At 50.1% G+C, this 18,008-nt stretch overlaps 2 protein-coding genes across 3 annotated transcripts in view; both read left to right on the plus strand.

Moving 5' to 3' along the window:
• Positions 1–18,008, plus strand: part of LOC137434339 (growth arrest-specific protein 7) — a 517,476-nt gene that overhangs the window by 199,108 nt on the left and 300,360 nt on the right. The window lies entirely within an intron of this gene.
• Positions 2,473–18,008, plus strand: part of LOC137433649 (epsin-3-like) — a 40,575-nt gene continuing 25,039 nt past the window's right edge. Inside the window, exons 1-2 of the mRNA XM_078786183.1 lie at positions 2,473–2,514; positions 4,995–5,294. Coding sequence (XP_078642309.1) covers positions 5,025–5,294 — 270 coding nt within the window. The 5' untranslated portion in view covers positions 2,473–2,514; positions 4,995–5,024. The remainder of the gene's footprint in view (positions 2,515–4,994; positions 5,295–18,008) is intronic.

Raw genomic sequence — 18,008 nt, forward strand, 5'->3', positions numbered from 1 at the left:
AACATTTACTTCAGAAACAAATCGACCAGACAAACAAAATACACAAAAAGAGGGAGCGGAAGACAAGATAGGGAGAAAAGGGGAAGCACACAAACACAACATCCGAGAGCAGGGAGATGTGTGGAAGGGAGAGGGCCCGGGGGGAGGAGGCATGGGAAGGGGGGGGGGGGAGGGAGAAGTATAAAGCACAAGGACACCAAGGACTTCCAGGACAGAAGTTGGTATTTCAAAAAGTGGAATTGGGGTGAAATTAGCGGGGGTAGAAAGGATCAAGGTTTTGGATGGGGGAAGATAAGAGATGGTGGTGAACAGCTGTTTTAAAGATTTGGAGGGTGGAGTGGGATTGAAGAGAGTGAGGGAGTTTGTTCCAGAGGCGGGAGAAAAGAGGAATGAAGGAGTGAAGGTGAGCAGAGAGTCTTGATTTTGGCAGTTTAACCAAAAGAGGGTTGCAGGCAGATCTTAAAATAATAAATTAATCGATTAATCAATAAATAATTAATAGATGAAATGATTAATCAATAAATCAAAAATATCCTTGATTACCAAAATTCATTACCAAATCGAGCATTTAATTATTATGGAAGTTGGTTCCTGCCTGTTTGTCTGTTTGTCTGTCTGTGACCCAATATTCTGTCTATTTTCAGATTGTCTGTCTATTTGTCTGTCAGCAACGCCCACCTGTCTAAACTTAAACTAATCGTGGGGTTAGGGTTCTATGACCTCTCTCATCACCAACGCCCACCTGTCTATAGTTGAACACCCCGTGGGGTGAGGGTTATATGACCTCTCTCGTCAGCAACGCCCACCTGTCTATAGTTGAACACCTCGTGGGGTGAGGGTTCTATGACCTCTCTCATCAGCAATGCCCACCTGTCTATAGTTGAACACCTCGTGGGGTCAGGGTTCTATGACCTCTCTCATCAGCAATGCCCACCTGTCTATAGTTGAACACCCCATGGGGTGAGGGTTCTATGACCTCTCTCATCAGCAATGCCCACCTGTATAAACCTGAACACTGCATGGGATATCATGTTCTATGACCTCTCTCATCAGCAATGCCCACCTGTCTATAGTTGAACACCTCGTGCGGTGAGGGTTCTATGACCTCTCTCATCAGCAATGCCCACCTGTATAAACCTGAACACTGCATGGGATATCATGTTCTATGACCTCTCTCATCAGCAACGCCCACCTGTCTATAGTTGAACACCCCGTGGGGTGAGGGTTCTATGACCTCTCTCATCAGCAACGCCCACCTGTCTATAGTTGAACACTTCGTGGGGTGAGGGTTCTATGACCTCTCTCATCAGCAATGCCCACCTTTCTATAGTTGAACACCTCGTGGGGTGAGGGTTCTATGACCTCTCTCATCAGCAACGCCCACCTGTCTATAGTTGAACACCTCGTGGGGTGAGGGTTCTATGACCTCTCTCATCAGCAACACCCACCTGTCTATAGTTGAACACCCAGTGGGGTGAGGGTTCTATGACCTCTCTCATCAGCAAAGCCCACCTGTATAAACCTGAACACTGCATGGGATATCATGTTCTTTGACCTCTCTCATCAGCAAAGCCCACCTGTATAAACCTGAACACTGCATGGGATATCATGTTCTTTGACCTCTCTCATCAGCAACGCCCACCTGTCTATAGTTGAACACCCCGTGGGGTGAGGGTTCTATGACCTCTTTCATCAGCAACGCCCACCTGTCAATAGTTGAACACCCCGTGGGGTGAGGGTTCTATGACCTCTTTCATCAGCAACACCCACCTGTCTATAGTTGAACACCTCTTGGGGTGAGGGTTCTTTAACCTCTCTCATCAGCAACGCCCACCTGTCTATAGTTGAACACCTCGTGGGGTGAGGGTTTTATGACCTCTCTCATCAGCAACGCCCACCTGTCTATAGTTGAACACCTCGTGGTGTTAGGGTTCTATGACCTCTCTCATCAGCAACGCCCACCTGTATAAACCTGAACACTGCATGGGATATAATGTGCTATGAACTCTCTTGTTGAATTGTGCATTTTATACTTTTATTGTTACTTCTACTTTTGATACTAATTGTTCAAGATCTACAAACGAGCTCAAAACCAGATTTAGTAAACTTTATTTCCAAAATCATCGTCATTAGAAGATTTTTTTTAATTCCCAAATTTACTCGATTTCGGTATAAATAAAAAATACCAGTTGGTAAACGGTGGTCTCGACAAGGACCCTGCATGGAGCATACCAAAGTCCTGCGACTGGAGTCCAGCCGAATCAGTACCTCCATCGTCTCGCCAAACGCCATCACCGAATCTACAGTCGTATATCCTAATGAAATGATCTCATTGGTAATCAATTTAGGGATGTTTGTAATTGGACCTTTGTTTTGGGCTCGTCCCCAAGCGCGGATGAATGAATAGGAAAACCCACCCCGGAGTGACGAATGGTTGACTCCGCAGCGTTTAGGGCTTCAAACGCGCAATCGGGGAGGTTCTCGGGGCCCAGCTGGTGAGATACCCGGTGAGCAGTGAGTACCCGCCATTCTCACATACATTCATATCCCCGTCCCCCGGTGAAGCCGAGGATAGAGCGATTCCGAGATCCAGTCGGACGATCTAACAGCGTCCTCACTTACGATCGTTATTTTCAGCACCCTGGACAGCGACTGGCGCTGGAAGCATGGCCGCATTTGCTTCCATTGCTTCCCGCCCCGGAGTCGGGCAGCCTCGCTACATTCGGCATTGTCCCAAAGCCTGGGAACGCATTTCCCGTCATTTGACGTCACACTTACTTACCGCGAGTTTATGCATTTTGATATTAGTTGGTGGGAAAGGATTAGACCGAACCGAAGTCGCAGTGGGAATTCCTCTTCATTAACATGTTCTGTATTTTTAATTTAAATGGTTGTCGTTGTCGAAAGGAGTGAATCTGTGAGCGGGAAGGCCATGAAATCATTGCACGAGTAAGATGGACATGTCATGCACTTATACCGTGACATTTGTGGACACCGGGCGTGCGTACAGCGTACCCGCGTCGCTTCGCTGATGCCTTTAATGAACGGACAGCACGTGTTGTACTTCACAAATAAATGTCGCTTGTCCATCTCTGTGAATCTCAATGAGTATGTAAACGTGAAAAAAGCAAATTCTATAAAACGTTGTTGTTGTTGTTGTTGTTGTTGCTTTTCCGTCCACCTTATGTTTTTACCCGTTTGTATGTCTGTCTGTCTGTTTGTCTGTGAGCAGGATAACTCAAAAAGTTGTGGACGTATTCGGACGAAACTTGGTGGAGAGGTTGGGTATGTGACAAGAACAAGCCGATTACATTTTAGTTCAGATCCGGATACAGATCCGGGAGATCAGTGGGATACAAACGTAAACTGTTCATGTGTTCTTCCAAGTCTACCAAGTGTCGTTGTAGTTGTTGTTGTATAACCCTGTTCTCTCGAACAAGCCCTCGGCACGGAGACAGTCAGAGATGCCTCACATCCCAGATGGTGTACCCCAACCTTTTTGAAGCCAGGGCCATGAGAGAAAGAGAGAGAAAGAGAGAGAAAGACAGAAAGAGACAAAGACAAAGACAAAGAGAAAGAGAAAGAGAAATAGAGAAAGAAAGGACAAATACCTGAGGGAGTAGGCCGGCCCACGGAGACCGATCAGCGTACTCTGATCATGGCTCTAATGCTCTGACCTAATCCGTGGTACAGGGAAGAGTGGGGAGGATTTGGCCCCCGACTTGCGTTGGAGGGGGGGGGGGGGGTACAACCACCACAAAGAGGCAACCCCTATACATGCCGTTGTTGTTGTTGCTGCTGTCGTGGTGCATGTGGTTGTTGTTGTTTTGTGTGCTATTTCTGTGTAGCTTTATATTTTTTCCTTTTGCTTCGAGTATTACTTTATATAATTTTGTGTTCTCCTTCCATGTCTGTCACGCTTTATTCTAAAGGGTTCCTCTACCATAAAATCATAATTCACAAAATAAGGCAATTATCTGTGTGTAGATCTAAAAATCATAGAAAACTAGGATGGCCGCACTCGTAGAGCGCATAATCTCACCTGGTGTGTTTATTCTGAATAAAAATACCATCATTAACTGAACACCCTGCTATTACGGTCCATATACCGGTATCATCCATGCACGGATCTATTATGTCACATAAATTCTTGGCATAGGTTATGAACGTCGTTAATTTAATTCTTCACTCACATCAGGTCATATATCAGATATATGAAGTTTCATTTTTTTGCACAAGGATTTCAATTCAACCAATTTATGTCTGGAATACCCCTTCACAGATGACGTCATCGTTATCACCCTATATACCCCATGGGGAGTTGATGACTTTTGCCAAGTTTCAATATTTTTAGTTGAGCGGTTTTTAGGAGAAATTATGTCCAATATTTGTTGGAGTATCCAATATGGCTGCCATACTATATGACCTATGACATCAGAGTTAGAAATAAAATATTCTCCATGGGGATGGAGTACCTCCTATGTTTAAAGGTCCGCATCGATCGGACAAGTGGTTGCTGAGAAAAACATTATTTAAATGAAAATATATAGTTGTGGACACACACAGACAGACACAGACACAGATACAGACACACAGACAGATACACACACACACACACACACACACACACACACACACACACACACACACACACACAGACGACAGGGTCATTGCCAGAGTTTCGCAACCCCTTAAAAACGCAACCCCTTAAGAACGGTTGGGCCAATCTCCACCAAATTCTCCATACGTGTGGCGGGTACCCAGAGTCAGCTCATGCGCACAACTCCCTCCCCACCTCACCCCCCACTCCCCACCTGCCATCCAGGAGGGGCATGGGAGTAGTGATCAAAACTTGGCAAGGTGGAAATGGTTATTTGGGTGGTAATGATGAAGTGTGTTGTCAACAAGGTAGGTGTTCTTAGAGAGGTAGAGCACACTGGTAGAAAATTAACGTTAAACGGTATAGTGACATATTTATGTGTCTCCCTATTCAGCAAGGTGGTAGAAACGAGCCGCAAGTCGACATGGCGCTGTCACTACGACGGCAGGTGAAGAACATCGTGAACAACTACTCTGAGGCTGAGATCAAGGTGCGCGAGGCCACTTCCAATGACCCGTGGGGTCCATCCAGCTCTATTATGGCCGAGATCGCCGAGCTGACGCACAATAGCGTGGCTTTTGTGGAGGTCATGGCCATGGTGTGGAAGCGCTTGAGTGACAGCGGACGCAACTGGCGCCACGTGTACAAGTCGCTCACCTTGCTGGAGAGCCTGATTAAGCTTGGTTCGGAAAAGGTGAGGTGCAGCTGGAACGCACATTTTCCTCTTTTTAATGGACACGATTATTCCCATGTTGTTGTGGGATTTGCCGGGAAGAAGCTTGGCCCAAGAACACAGATGTGCATTTTATGGTTTATGTGTGCTCATTTCTATCACTAACCTGGAGGTGTTTCTTCACTTCCATGAGGTCCAACTGGACCGAGGTTCATTGTGAACTAGGCACAATAAATTGCGAAGGGGACAGGAAGCTGACAGTGTTTTATAGCATGACTCAGATGATCAGTCTTTAGATGGGAGTTGTTGTTAGGGTTAGGGTTAGGGTTTGGCGTTTGGGTTAGGGTTAGGTTTATTCCAATGGCTATGTCAATAGAACAGAGATCACCAGTCTTACACACAATATAAATGCCAAGATTATTGAACTCAACAAAATCAATATGCTCAAGCAATCAAACAGTCATTCATTAATTTTGTGTGCAGCCCGTGGCTACTGGTTTGCATCATTGCGAGGAGCATGGCAGTACCCTCCGCTGGTTAGGGCAGGATTTTGGAATTCGGCCACGTTGTTGGCGAATGCTCCTACTCTTCGCATAGGACGCAGTGGGATCTTTAACGTCCACCAACTGATGCCAGCAGATGAGATGCCAGTTTAACGTCCGACCGAGGGACGGCACACACATTGATGGCACACCCTGCCTGTGAAACACAGGGATGAGAGTTTATAACTAGGCCGAGATTCAAACCAAGGCTAGAGAGCTTATAAGTGAGTGTGCATACCTCTAGGTCTGGGCCATCCTGCCAGCCCTTCATAGTCTATAAAATATTCTAATAACTCGGTGTCTCAACCAGCCTCTGCCATTCTAGCTTCGTACCGGCCTTCTCGTGGTGGGGTTGTTCTCACTAACGGGTGCCATAAAATCAGTTGCTTTGGACAGATGGGGCTCATTAGCCTTGGCAGGCAGCTCATCTAGGAGAAGGAAACACAATCCAAATCCGCAGCTTCCTTGCAGTTCAGGTTTTGAAAACAAAGGCGGAGGGTTGAACGAGGTAAAGACAGAAATCTTTTTTTAAAGGTGGTGCCCTTTCCATTTGTTAACCCGTGGGTCACCCTTGGATATGGTGTACTACCTCATTTTAGCTTCCCAATCAGGGCTATGTGATATCATGGGAGAAGGTAGTGCATGGCCCGGCAAGCAGATGGCACATATTGTCAGCAATGGCTGCGTGGCTTTGATGCTTGGAAAAATATTATATTTTGGAGACCAATGGCTGTTCTACGCCTGCGCACAAGTGCAGTGACGTGATCTTCATCCTGGTGAAGCAGCATTTACACAGAAGGAAGGAATGGCTAGGATCAGCCATCTAGTATAGACACTGCCCGGAACAAGGCAATGGCAAATCACGTCCATATATGATGAGAGGACAATCATGATCATATATCCAAGAGCTAAATCTATCATGATGGATGATGAGCCCCTGCCTTCCCCGCACCCTTCCCATCACCCCCCTCAGGCTTGAAAGCACCAAAATGGCTACTGGTGAAGAGCAAAGTGATTTGATGAGTCAGACTGGCTGTTATGATGGTACTGGATCAAACTCGCATGGACATACAATTGCTGAGGTGGTCAGAATTGAAAGTCGAACTCTTGAGTTTCTCAAGGGTTCACAGAATTGGGACATGGAATGAAAGGTCACTGAATAAGGGAAAGTTAGACTTAATAAAGAGAATGACGGTGAGGACAAGAACTGACATTTTGGGGATAAGTGAACTTAGATGGACTTTTTTGTGGCAATTTCATTCTGATGATTACAAATTGTTATTTTCTTGTAAAATATGTCCATACTAGCCGAAACCCGTGGAACATCCACGGAAGGGAGGATGTGGTGTATGGATAGAGTGTACCATTATGGATGGCATAGGGGATTTGCTTGTCCGAGTAAGAGTTAGGAAGAAAGATGAGAATGAAGAGTGCGTATATGAACAACGTATTTATTGCAATCTACTTAAATGACAACGCTACGATATACTTTTGAGGTTAGCGTACACCGCGATCGCCGACACCGGCACAAATGCATGCTCAGGAGTGTCCACTCAGTGGACGGCTTGCTGTCGCCTTCAACTGTCCAATCAGCGGACGGCTTGCTTCGCCTTCACCCAGCAGACGCCAATACGATGGCGTCGTAAGATGGCGTCGTATCGGCAGTTAATCGGATGCTTTTGCGCCCCAACGTCGGCTAATTCAGATTTTTCGAGTATGGCTGTACGTGATAAACAAAGAGCGCGGTTCGTAGATCGTAAATCCATTAGTGCCGTGGGCATAGGGTCACTGGGTGCGGCGTAAAAGGGATAACAAAGTCGAGTCCTTACGCTATTATTATATAGATAGTGATTTGCAGTAAGAATACGGTAGACTCAATACTCTGTTACAATACAGTCCATGATAGGTTCATATTAGTGAATTTGAAAGGAAATCCAGAGAACACCACCATCGTTTATAAATGTGCCAAACTTCTGCAACAGATGAAGAAAATGTAGAAGAGCATCATGGAAAGTTGCCGGAGTTGAAAGAACGTGTACATAAGGGGGACGGTTTAATTGTTATGGGAGACCGGAATGCAAAAATTGGAGAAGCCGGAGCACCAGGGATCAAAGGAAAGCACAGTCGCTATTCAAAATGAGCCAGGGTAGCAAATGCTGGAGTTCTGTGTCAAGATTATCTTGTAATTGTAAACTCTTGATTAAAACAACCCAAGCACAGACTGTACGCATGGACTTCACCTGATGGGCAACATAGAAATCTGAATACATACATTCTAATCAACAGAAGATGGAGAAGTACTGTGCAATCAACCAATACTCTACCAGGTGCAAAATGTGGAATTGATCATGAACTCCTTGTGATGAATCTACAAGTCCAATTATTGAGAAAGCCAAAAAAATACCTCTGGCCAGATATGACTTAAAAGCAATATGCAATACAGGTTAAAAAAAAATTTTTTCACAGCTAGAATTGGTTGGCAATACAACAACAACAAGAAGCATTTTAAGGCCATTTTCTGTGCAAGAGCGGGGGTTAGCCTTGCGGTCCCCATGACAATCTTCTCCATTTTGCCCTATTTTCTGCATCTCTCCTTGTTAACCCCCTTGCCCGCATTTCTTCTTCCACCATCTTTAGCCAAGTCTTTCTCGGTCTTCCCCATCCTCTACTTCCTTCTACATTCATTTCCATCACTCTTCTCAACCAGTCACTTTCATCCTTCCTCAACACATGACCAAACCATCTCAACCTGTTCCTCTTCACAGCATACATCACAGGCTCTATTCCCATCATCTTTCGCAATTCATCATTTGTCTTCCTCTCTCTCAACGATACCCCACACATCCACCGAACCATTCGCATTTCCACCCTTTCCAGCCTTCGTTGCTGCTCTACATTCATTACCCATGTCTCGCTCCCATAAATCATAACACTTCTCACACATGCAGCATACACTTTTCCCTTCAGCTTCAACGACACTCCCCTCCTCGTCAGCACGCCACTCAGTTCCCGAAACTTCTTCCATGCACATCTCACTCCAGCAACCGTTGCCGAGTCTGTTCCACCTTCTCCATTCAGCATGTCTCCTAGGTAACAAAATGTTTTCACACCTTCCAGCTTCACACCGTCTCCAAGATGCCAACTCAACATTTCCTCCATCTGCAGCTCCTTCTGTGCACACCTTACACTTGAATGTAGCTGCCACACTGGTTAATGACCCTCTCAAATCACTACATTTTTGATGAACCCACTCAGAGCACATTGTACATTGAATGGAGTTCACTCCGACACCCTTCCTGCACACAGCACATGGCAACTTCCCAGTTCTTTCCACCTCACCACATGCTTTACCACTTGCCATCACCTTCGTTTTTCCGATATTCACCTTCACACCTTTTGTCTCCATACATTCCTTCCACTAGTTCATCTTCTCCTTCAGTCCATCCATACTTTCTGCAATCAACACCAGATCATCTGCATACAACAACTCCCACGGTAAACCCTCCTTTATGTTCCGAACCAGCACCTCCATCACAGCTACAAATAGTAGGGGACTTAGTACCGACCCCTGATGCACTCCCACCTTCACCTCAAACTCACCACTGTTCCCGTCCTTCGTCCTTACAGCTGTGTGCGCTCTTTTGTACATTGCCATCACTACTCTGATCAACCATTCCTCCACTCCTAACTTCCTCAATGCCCATGTCACTACTTCACGTGGTACCCTATCGAATGCTTTCTCCAGATCAACAAATCCAAGAAATAACTTCTTCCTCTTCTCCATGTACTTCTCCTGCAACTGCCTCACAATAAAAAGCGCATCTGTCGTTCCTCTTCCTGGCATAAATCCAAACTGCATTTCGTCGATCTTCACTTTCTTCCTTATCCTCCTCTCCAACACCCTTTCCAATACCTTCATTCCATGCTCCAATAACTTTATCGCTCGATACGAGCCACAGTCCAGAGGGTCACCTTTCCCCTTGTATAGAGGGACGAAGGTACTCAGTTCCCAATCCACTGTAATGCGGCCTTCTTTCACCACCAGATTGCAGATCTCTGTCGTTCTCTTCACACCCCAATTTCCCGCTGCCTTCAACATATCTCCCACAACTCCCGTTGGCCCTCCCGCTTTTCTACTTTTGGAAATTGGTTGGTTGGCAATGCCAGATGAATTGTGACTACATGGTAAGATATTGTAAAAGAAGAAGCCAAAACAACATGCCAAAAGCTATCAGAAAGAAGAAGGCTAAACGGCTGTCAGAAGAGGCAATACATATTGCAGAGAGAAGAACAGAGATGAAAAGCAAAGGTGCATCAAGAGAAGACATGCGGACTTTCAATGTCTAAATAAGTGCCGGCTAAATGCCAATTTCCAGTGGTTAAATAAATACTAGCTAAATGTTGAGTTCCAATGGCTAAATAAATGCCGGCTAAATGCCGACTTCCAATGGTCAAATAAACGCTGGCTAAATACTGACGTCCAATGGCAAAATAAATGCTGACTTCCAATGGCTAAATGCCGACTTCCAATGGTCAAATAAACGCTGGCTAAATACTGACGTCCAATGGCTAAATAAATGCTGACTTCCAATGGCTAAATGCCGACTTCCAATGGTCAAATAAACGCTGGCTAAATACTGACGTCCAATGGCTAAATAAATGCTGACTTCCAATGGCTAAATGCCGACTTCCAATGGTCAAATAAACGCTGGCTAAATACTGACGTCCAATGGCTAAATAAATGCTGACTTCCAATGGCTAAATGCCGACTTCTATTGGCTAAAAAAATGTAAGATAAATGACGACGTCTAATGGCTAAATATATGCCGACTAAATGCCGACTTCCAATGGCTAAGTAAATGCTGACTTCCAATGGCTAAATAAATGGCTAAATGGTGACTTCTAATGGTTAAATAAACGCCGGCTAAATGCCTACTTGCAATGGCTAAATAAATGCCGACTAAATGCCGATACCAATGCAATAATAAGGCTAAATGCCTACTTGCAATGGCTAAATAAATGCCGACTAAATGCCGACTTCCAATGCCTAAGTAAATGCTGACTTCCAATGGCTAAATAAATGGCTAAATGCCGACTTCCATTGGCTAAATAAATGCCGACTAAATGTCGACTTTTAATGGCTAAATAAATGCCGGCCAAATGCCGACTTCCAATGGCTAAATAAATGCCAGATAAATGCCGACTTGCAATGGACGAACAAATGCCGGCTTACAACGGCTAAATAAATGCCGACTAAATGTCGACTTTTAATGGCTAAATAAATGCAGGCCAAATGCCGACTTCCAATGGTTAAATAAATGCCAGATAAATGCCGACTTGCAATGGACAAACAAATGCCGGCTTACAACGGCTAAATAAATGCCAGATAAATGCCGACTTGCAATGGATAAACAAATGCCGACCAAATGCCGGCCCGCAACGGCCAAATAAATGCCGGCTAAATTCCAACCTACAACGGCTAAATAAAAGCCGGTTAAATGCCGACTTCCAAATTCGGAAAGACAAAGAGAAGTACTGTGTTTGAAAGAGGAATGCGAAACGATAGAAAGTTAGAACAGACTGGGAAGAACAAGAGATTTTTATTGCGTAGCTCATAGGGCAAAGCCGTCTAGAACAGTGTTTGTCCATCCGTATGTATGTATGTATGTATGTATGTATGTATGTATGTATGTATATATGTATGTACGTATGTACGTATGTATGTCCCCTCAAATGTATACCAATCAGAGCTGAGGATCTGGTCACATGACAGGGTGATGTGATTACGTCTGATGTCATTACGGCAGTACGGCGGCTGACTCTCCACACTCCACCATTTTGATTTATATGTCGTTCAAGCCGAACATATCATCGAACCTGTCATATATCACAATCGCCATGCTCTACCTTGACGTTTTTCATTGAGTGTGAAACACAAACAAACCGATTGTTAAAATGACCATGAAATATCGAAAGCATTGGCGTTACGTCTCTTCCAACAATACGGTATGGTACATATAGGCCTTTGGCGTTATGTTTCACCTTCGGACCACTTCGGACAAATTAAGCCCAGGTTTGTTAATACAGTAGTGTATCGTTTCAGTAGTATCATTTTCGTAATAATAATAATAATAATAATAATAGCCGGCGAAGCCGGTGTTGTGAATGAACGCGTTCGTATTGTGTTGAAAAGCCAGATTTTGCTGAATCCTTTGAGAATTTCGAAGCTTTGACGCACCAAATCGGTCCATGGAGGCCGCCATCTTGCAGATGTGGAATTATGCATAAAAAATTGCGAAAAAATTAAAATAGGAGTTTGTCTCACCCGTCTTTTTTTGATTCACAATCTTATGCACCTTTAAATTGTAGCTGGCGAACCCGGTGTTGTGAATGAACGTGTTGTGGCGGACACAAAAGCCCACTGGCGTGGTGACATCATTCCGCGCACCAAGTGGGCGGTGGCCATGCCCGAGGGGTAGGCGTGGCCTCATGAGATACACCGGGCGCGCAGCCCGGAGCGCGCCAGTGTTACAGTGAGCTCCTGAAATAAAGACGCTTATAAGTTACCGCTTGTCCGCTTCCTCCTTGCTCGCAAGCAGCGCGCGTAACGCCGCGCTTTACTGGTGACCCTCGACGTTGGATCTGCCGGAGCGATCCTTCCACACGCGACGCCATTGCCATGGCCAACTTCATCAAACTTCCCGAATTTTGGGAGGCTCAGGCCGAAGTCTGGTTCGTCCAGGCCGAAGCCCAATTTCAGCTTCGGCGCCTCACCGGCGATGACACGCGCTATTGCCACGTCGTCGCCTCCCTCGGGCCCGGCACGGCCGCTCGAGTTGTGTCCGTCCTTCGCCACCCACCGGACGGCCACAAGTACGAGGCACTCAAGCGGCTACTCCTAGCCACGTTCGGCCTCACGGAAGACGCACGGGCCGACCGCCTCCTGGATCTCCCCGAGCTCGGTGACACATGCCCGTCGGTCCGAATGGACCATATGCTGTCACTGTTGGGCGACGAAGCCCCCGGTTCTCTATTCCGGGCGCTTTTCCGTCGCCAACTTCCAGCGCAGGTTCGCCTCGCGTTGGCCGGGACCGGGCTAACGGAACCCCGAGCATTGGCAGCCGAGGCGGACAAGTACTTCGCCGCTTCGGACACGCGGGCGAGAGTCGGCGTGGCCGTCACGGCCCTCGTGGCTGATGCTGCTAATGCTGCTGATGCTGAGGATCCACAGCATCAACTTATACAGCATACGCAGCATGCTGATACGCACCTCGTGACCGCCGCCACGCCCCGCCCACTGCCGCGGCGAAAACCGCCACCGTGGGGAAACCCGCCACCTCCACCGGCCTGGCGGAGCCAGCCGCGCTCCTCCAGCTCCACCACCTGGTGCTGGTTCCACGCCAAGTTCGGCCACGAAGCTCGGCAGTGTCATCCGCCATGCTCCTTCAACAGGTCGGGAAACGCCCGGGCCGGCGCTCAATAGTGGCGATGAGCGCCGGCCGTTCGAGCAGCCTGCTGTTCATAACGGACACCTTCTCCGGGCGCCGTTACCTGTGCGACACGGGAGCGCAGGTGAGTGTCGTTCCCGCCGGCACGTCAGACAAGCACGCCGCGGGTGGGGGCCCCGCGCTGCTTGCCGCGAACGGGACGCCCATCCGTACGTACGGAAAACGCTGCCTCTCTCTGCGGTTCGGAGGGCAGGTTTTCCGATGGATGTTCATCACCGCCGACGTGCCCATGGCACTGCTTGGCGCAGACTTCCTGTGCGCTAATGGGCTCCTGGTCGACGTCAAGCGCAGACGTCTTGTCCACGCCGAGACGTTCAGCTCGCTCGCTTGTGGGTTGCCCAGCTCGCCGAGCAGCTCAACGAGCGGCTTGCCAAGCGGCTTGCCGAACGGTTCGGTTCCGGCCACGTTGGTCTGTACGCTTCCGGCAGCGGACGCATTCACCCGCCTCCTCGCCGGCTTCCTGGCCCTCACGCGGCCCACCTTCTCGGCGGGGGCCGTCAAGCACGGGGTGGCCCATCACATCCCCACCGTCGGGCCACCGGTCTACGCCCGGGCACGCCACCTCGAGCCGACGAAGCTGGCGGTGGCAAAAGCGGTGTTCGCTACCCTGGAGCGACTCGGCATCGTTCGGCGCTCAGAGAGCGCTTGGGCGTCGCCGCTGCACATCGTGCTGAAGCCCGGCGGGGGATGGCGACCGTGCGGGGACTATCGCCGTCTCAATGACGCCACGACTCCCGACCGCTACCCCGTCCCCCACATTCAGGACTTTTCCGCCCGTTTGGCGGGCATGTCCTTCTTCTCGAAGGTGGACCTCATACGCGGCTACCATCAGGTCCCCGTCAGGCCGGAGGACGTCCCGAAGACGGCGGTCATCACGCCATTCGGACTCTTCGAGTTCCTGCGCATGCCCTTCGGTCTGAAGAATGCGGCTCAGGCGTTCCAGCGACTGATGGACAGCGTCCTGCGCGACTTGGATTTTGTCTACGTCTACCTGGACGATAGCCTCGTCGCCAGCGCGTCCCGCGAAGAGCACCTACGCCACCTCCGCATGCTCTTCGAACGCCTGGGCCAGCATGGCCTGATTGTGAACCCCGCAAAGTGCCGGTTCGGCGCCGCCATAATCGATTTTCTGGGGCACCGTGTCACCAGGCACGGAGCCGTCCCCCTGCCGGCCAAGGTGGAGGTGGTGAAGGGGTTTCCGCGCCCCCGCATGATCAGAGGGCTGCAGGAGTTCCTGGGCATGGTGAACTTTTACCATCAGTTCCTGCCCCGTATCGCCCAGCTCCTGCGCCCCCTGCACGAAGCTCTCCGAGGTAAGCTGGGCAAAGGCGACGTTACCTGGACCGAGCAGATGGACACGGCGTTCACGGGCGCGAAGCTCGCCTTGGCTAACGCCACCATGCTCGCGCACCCGGCGCCCGATGCACCGATCGCCCTCACCACCGATGCCTCGGACTACGCGGTGGGCGCGGTGCACGAGCAATGGGTGCGTGGAGCTTGGCAACCGCTGGCGTTCTTTAGCCGGCAGCTTCGCCCGCCCGAACGCCGTTACAGTACCTTCGACCGCGAGTTGCTCTAGCTTCACTTGGCGGTCAGGCACTTCCGCCATCTGCTCGAGGGCCATGCGTTCACTGCCTTCGTCGACCACAAGCCGCTGATCTTCGCGATGGGCAAGGTCACCGAGCCGTGGTCGGCCCGGCAGCAGCGTCACCTCTCGGCCGTGTCCGAGTACACGACGGACATCCAGCACGTCGCGGGGAAGGACAACCCGGTGGCGGATTGCCTTTCCCGGGCCGTCGCCCATGCAGTCCACCTCAGCATCGACTATGCCCGGATGGCAGCGGACCAGGCCGCTGACCCCGACGTCCAGGCCTTGCGGACCGCCGTCACGGGCCTCCGCATCACCGAGGTGCCGTTCGACGGCGCGGGCGCGGCCCTCTTGTGCGATGTCTCCCTCGGGCGTCCTCGCCCCATCGTGCCCGCGGGCTGGCAGCGCCAGGTGTTTGACGCCATCCACGGCCTGTCCCACCCGGGCGCGAGGGCCTCCCAAAGGCTGATCGCCGACAAGTTCGTCTGGCATGGCCTCCGGAAGGCCGTCCGCGGCTGGCCCAGGAAGTGCCTCGCGTGCCAGCGCGCCAAGGTGCACCGGCACACCCAGGCCCCGTTGACCCCGTTCACGGTGCCGGAACGCCAGTTTGACCACGTCCACATGGACCTGGTGGGACCTCTGCCCCCCTCGCGGGGTTTCACCTACGTCCTCACCATGGTGGACCGCACCACCCGGTGGCCGGAGGCCGTGCCCTTGGCGTCGACAACGGCGGCCGATGTTGCGCAGGCTTTCATCGCCACCTGGGTCGCCCGGTTCGGCGCCCCCTCAGACATCTCGTCCGACCGCGGCCCCCAGTTCACCTCGGAGCTCTGGGGGGCGGTCACGCAGGGGCTTGGGGTCCGGCTGCACCGAACCACGGCCTACCACCCCCAGGCTAACGGCCTGTGTGAGCGATTTCACCGCTCATTGAAGGCCGCGCTCCGGGCCACCCTCCGCGACGGCGGCTGGGTCGACAGGCTCCCCTGGGTCCTGCTGGGCCTCCGGACGGCGCCCAAGGAGGACCTGCGCGCATTCGCGGCGGAGTTGGTCTTCGGGCAACCGCTGCGGGTGCCGGGCGAGTTCCTCCCCGACTCCACGGCACCATGGTCCGCGGCACAGCAGCGCTCCGCTCTGCAAGAGACCGCCCAGAGGTTCGCCCCGGTGCCAACGGCATGCCACGGGCACCCACCGACGCACGTCGCCCCGGAGCTTCGCACGGCGGAGTACGTCTTCGTCCGCCACGATGTCCACCGGACACCACTGCGGCCCCCGTACGACGGGCCTTTCCGCGTGCTGGAGACCAGGGCGAAGCACTTCACCCTGGACATCAGCGGTACTCCTGACCGCGTTTCGGTGGACCGCCTCAAGCCGGCCCACCTCGACGTGGACCATCCACCGCCAGTGGCCCGACCCCCACGGGGCCGCCCCCCTGCGGGCGGACCCTCGGCACCGCCCAGCCCCGCCGCCACGTCGCCCCCGGGTCCTGCACCCATCCCAGGGGCAGCCAGGGGCATCCCACCTGGCATCCCTGCACCCCGGACGCCGCCGATTGCCAGGGGGCGCTTCGGCCGGGTCATTCGTCTGCCCCGCAAACTGGCCCTCCAGGTGCGCGGGAATTCTGGGGGGGCGCGTGTGGCAGACACAAAAGCCCACTGGCGTGTTGACATCATTCCGCGCACCAAGTGGGCGGTGGCCACGCCCGAGGGGTAGGCGTGGCCTCATGAGATACACCGGGCGCGCAGCCCGGAGCGCGCCAGTGTTCCAGTGGGCTCCTGAAATAAAGACGCTTATAAGTTACCGCTTGTCCGCTTCCTCCTTGCTCGCAAGCAGCGCGCGTAACGCCGCGCTTTAGTGTATGTATTATGTTGAAAAGCCAGATTTTGCTGAATCATTTGAGAATTTCGAAGCTTTTACGCACCAAATCGCTCCATGGAGGCCGCCATCTTGCGGATGCGGATTTATGCATAAAAAATTGAGAAAAAGGGCAATAGGAGTTTGTTTCACCCGTCTTTTTTTAATTCACAATCTTATGCACCTCTAATTTGTAATTAAAATACTTTAAGACCAACCTCGTTCCCCGGGGCCGCACGGGCCCTGGTTACCTTCAACAAAAATCGTCACCAAACACCGGAACCAATGAGATTCGAGCATTTGAAAAAATATTTCAAAAAACAAATCGCTCCATGGAGGCCGCCATCTTGCGGATGCGGAAGTATGCATAAAAATTGAGAAAAAGTTCAATAGGAGTTTGTTTCACCCGTCTTTTTTTGATTCACGATCTTATGCACCTCTAATTTGTAATTAAAATACTTTAAGACCAACCTCGGCCCGCACGAGGGAAAATATTTCAAAAAAGCTTATTACCACATTTCGGACGCTGAAAACGGCGTCAAATATCCTAAAATTGACGAAGAATTATTTTTTAGAAATCTCGTGGCCGTAGGGGATAGTTTTTCACGGCCGGAAATATCCGAAGTTGAGACGGAATTCACCGAATTAAGCAAGAAGGAAATTTTATAAATTTTAATCTCATCCAGAATGCAAATGGTGTCATTTTGAACTAGGTACGGTACCTACTACCAACTACCTAACCTACTGATGCCAGTGATGGGTAAAATAGTGGCAAGAGGCTTTGGCTTCGCCGGCTCATTGCGGCTTTGCAGTCGGGTACTAGTAGGCCAACAGCCGCTCACTACGGGAGCTGCAGGAATGGTCATTCATCTTTGGGGTATATAGATTACAGTCGATCTATGGTCGGGTCTCAAGAACATTGGGTGTGTGTTCATTTACCAAGGTTCTTGTGAAGAGATCGCCAAGTGGTTTAAGCATTCGAGGAAGCACTCCATTCAAAACCGTTAAGGAACGGCTAGCTTGGCAAGCGCTAGCTAGCTGCTTGGTAAATGAGCACACCTCCAAACCTTGTGGGGTATAATATAGATTACAGTAGATCTTCGCTCAGTTCTGTAAGTAAAACTTTCCTCATGGAAGTCGAGATTCCTCCAAATTTCTTTGTTTAATGTTATAAACAGCATTAGTGACGGTTTGAAAAGCTAATAATATGTGTTTGTGGTTTATAATATTTTACAAGCCCCGATAC

The sequence above is a fragment of the Myxine glutinosa genome, chromosome 10 (assembly GCF_964187855.1).
Source record: "Myxine glutinosa chromosome 10, kmMyxGlut1.1, whole genome shotgun sequence".
Lineage (NCBI taxonomy): Eukaryota > Metazoa > Chordata > Myxini > Myxiniformes > Myxinidae > Myxine > Myxine glutinosa.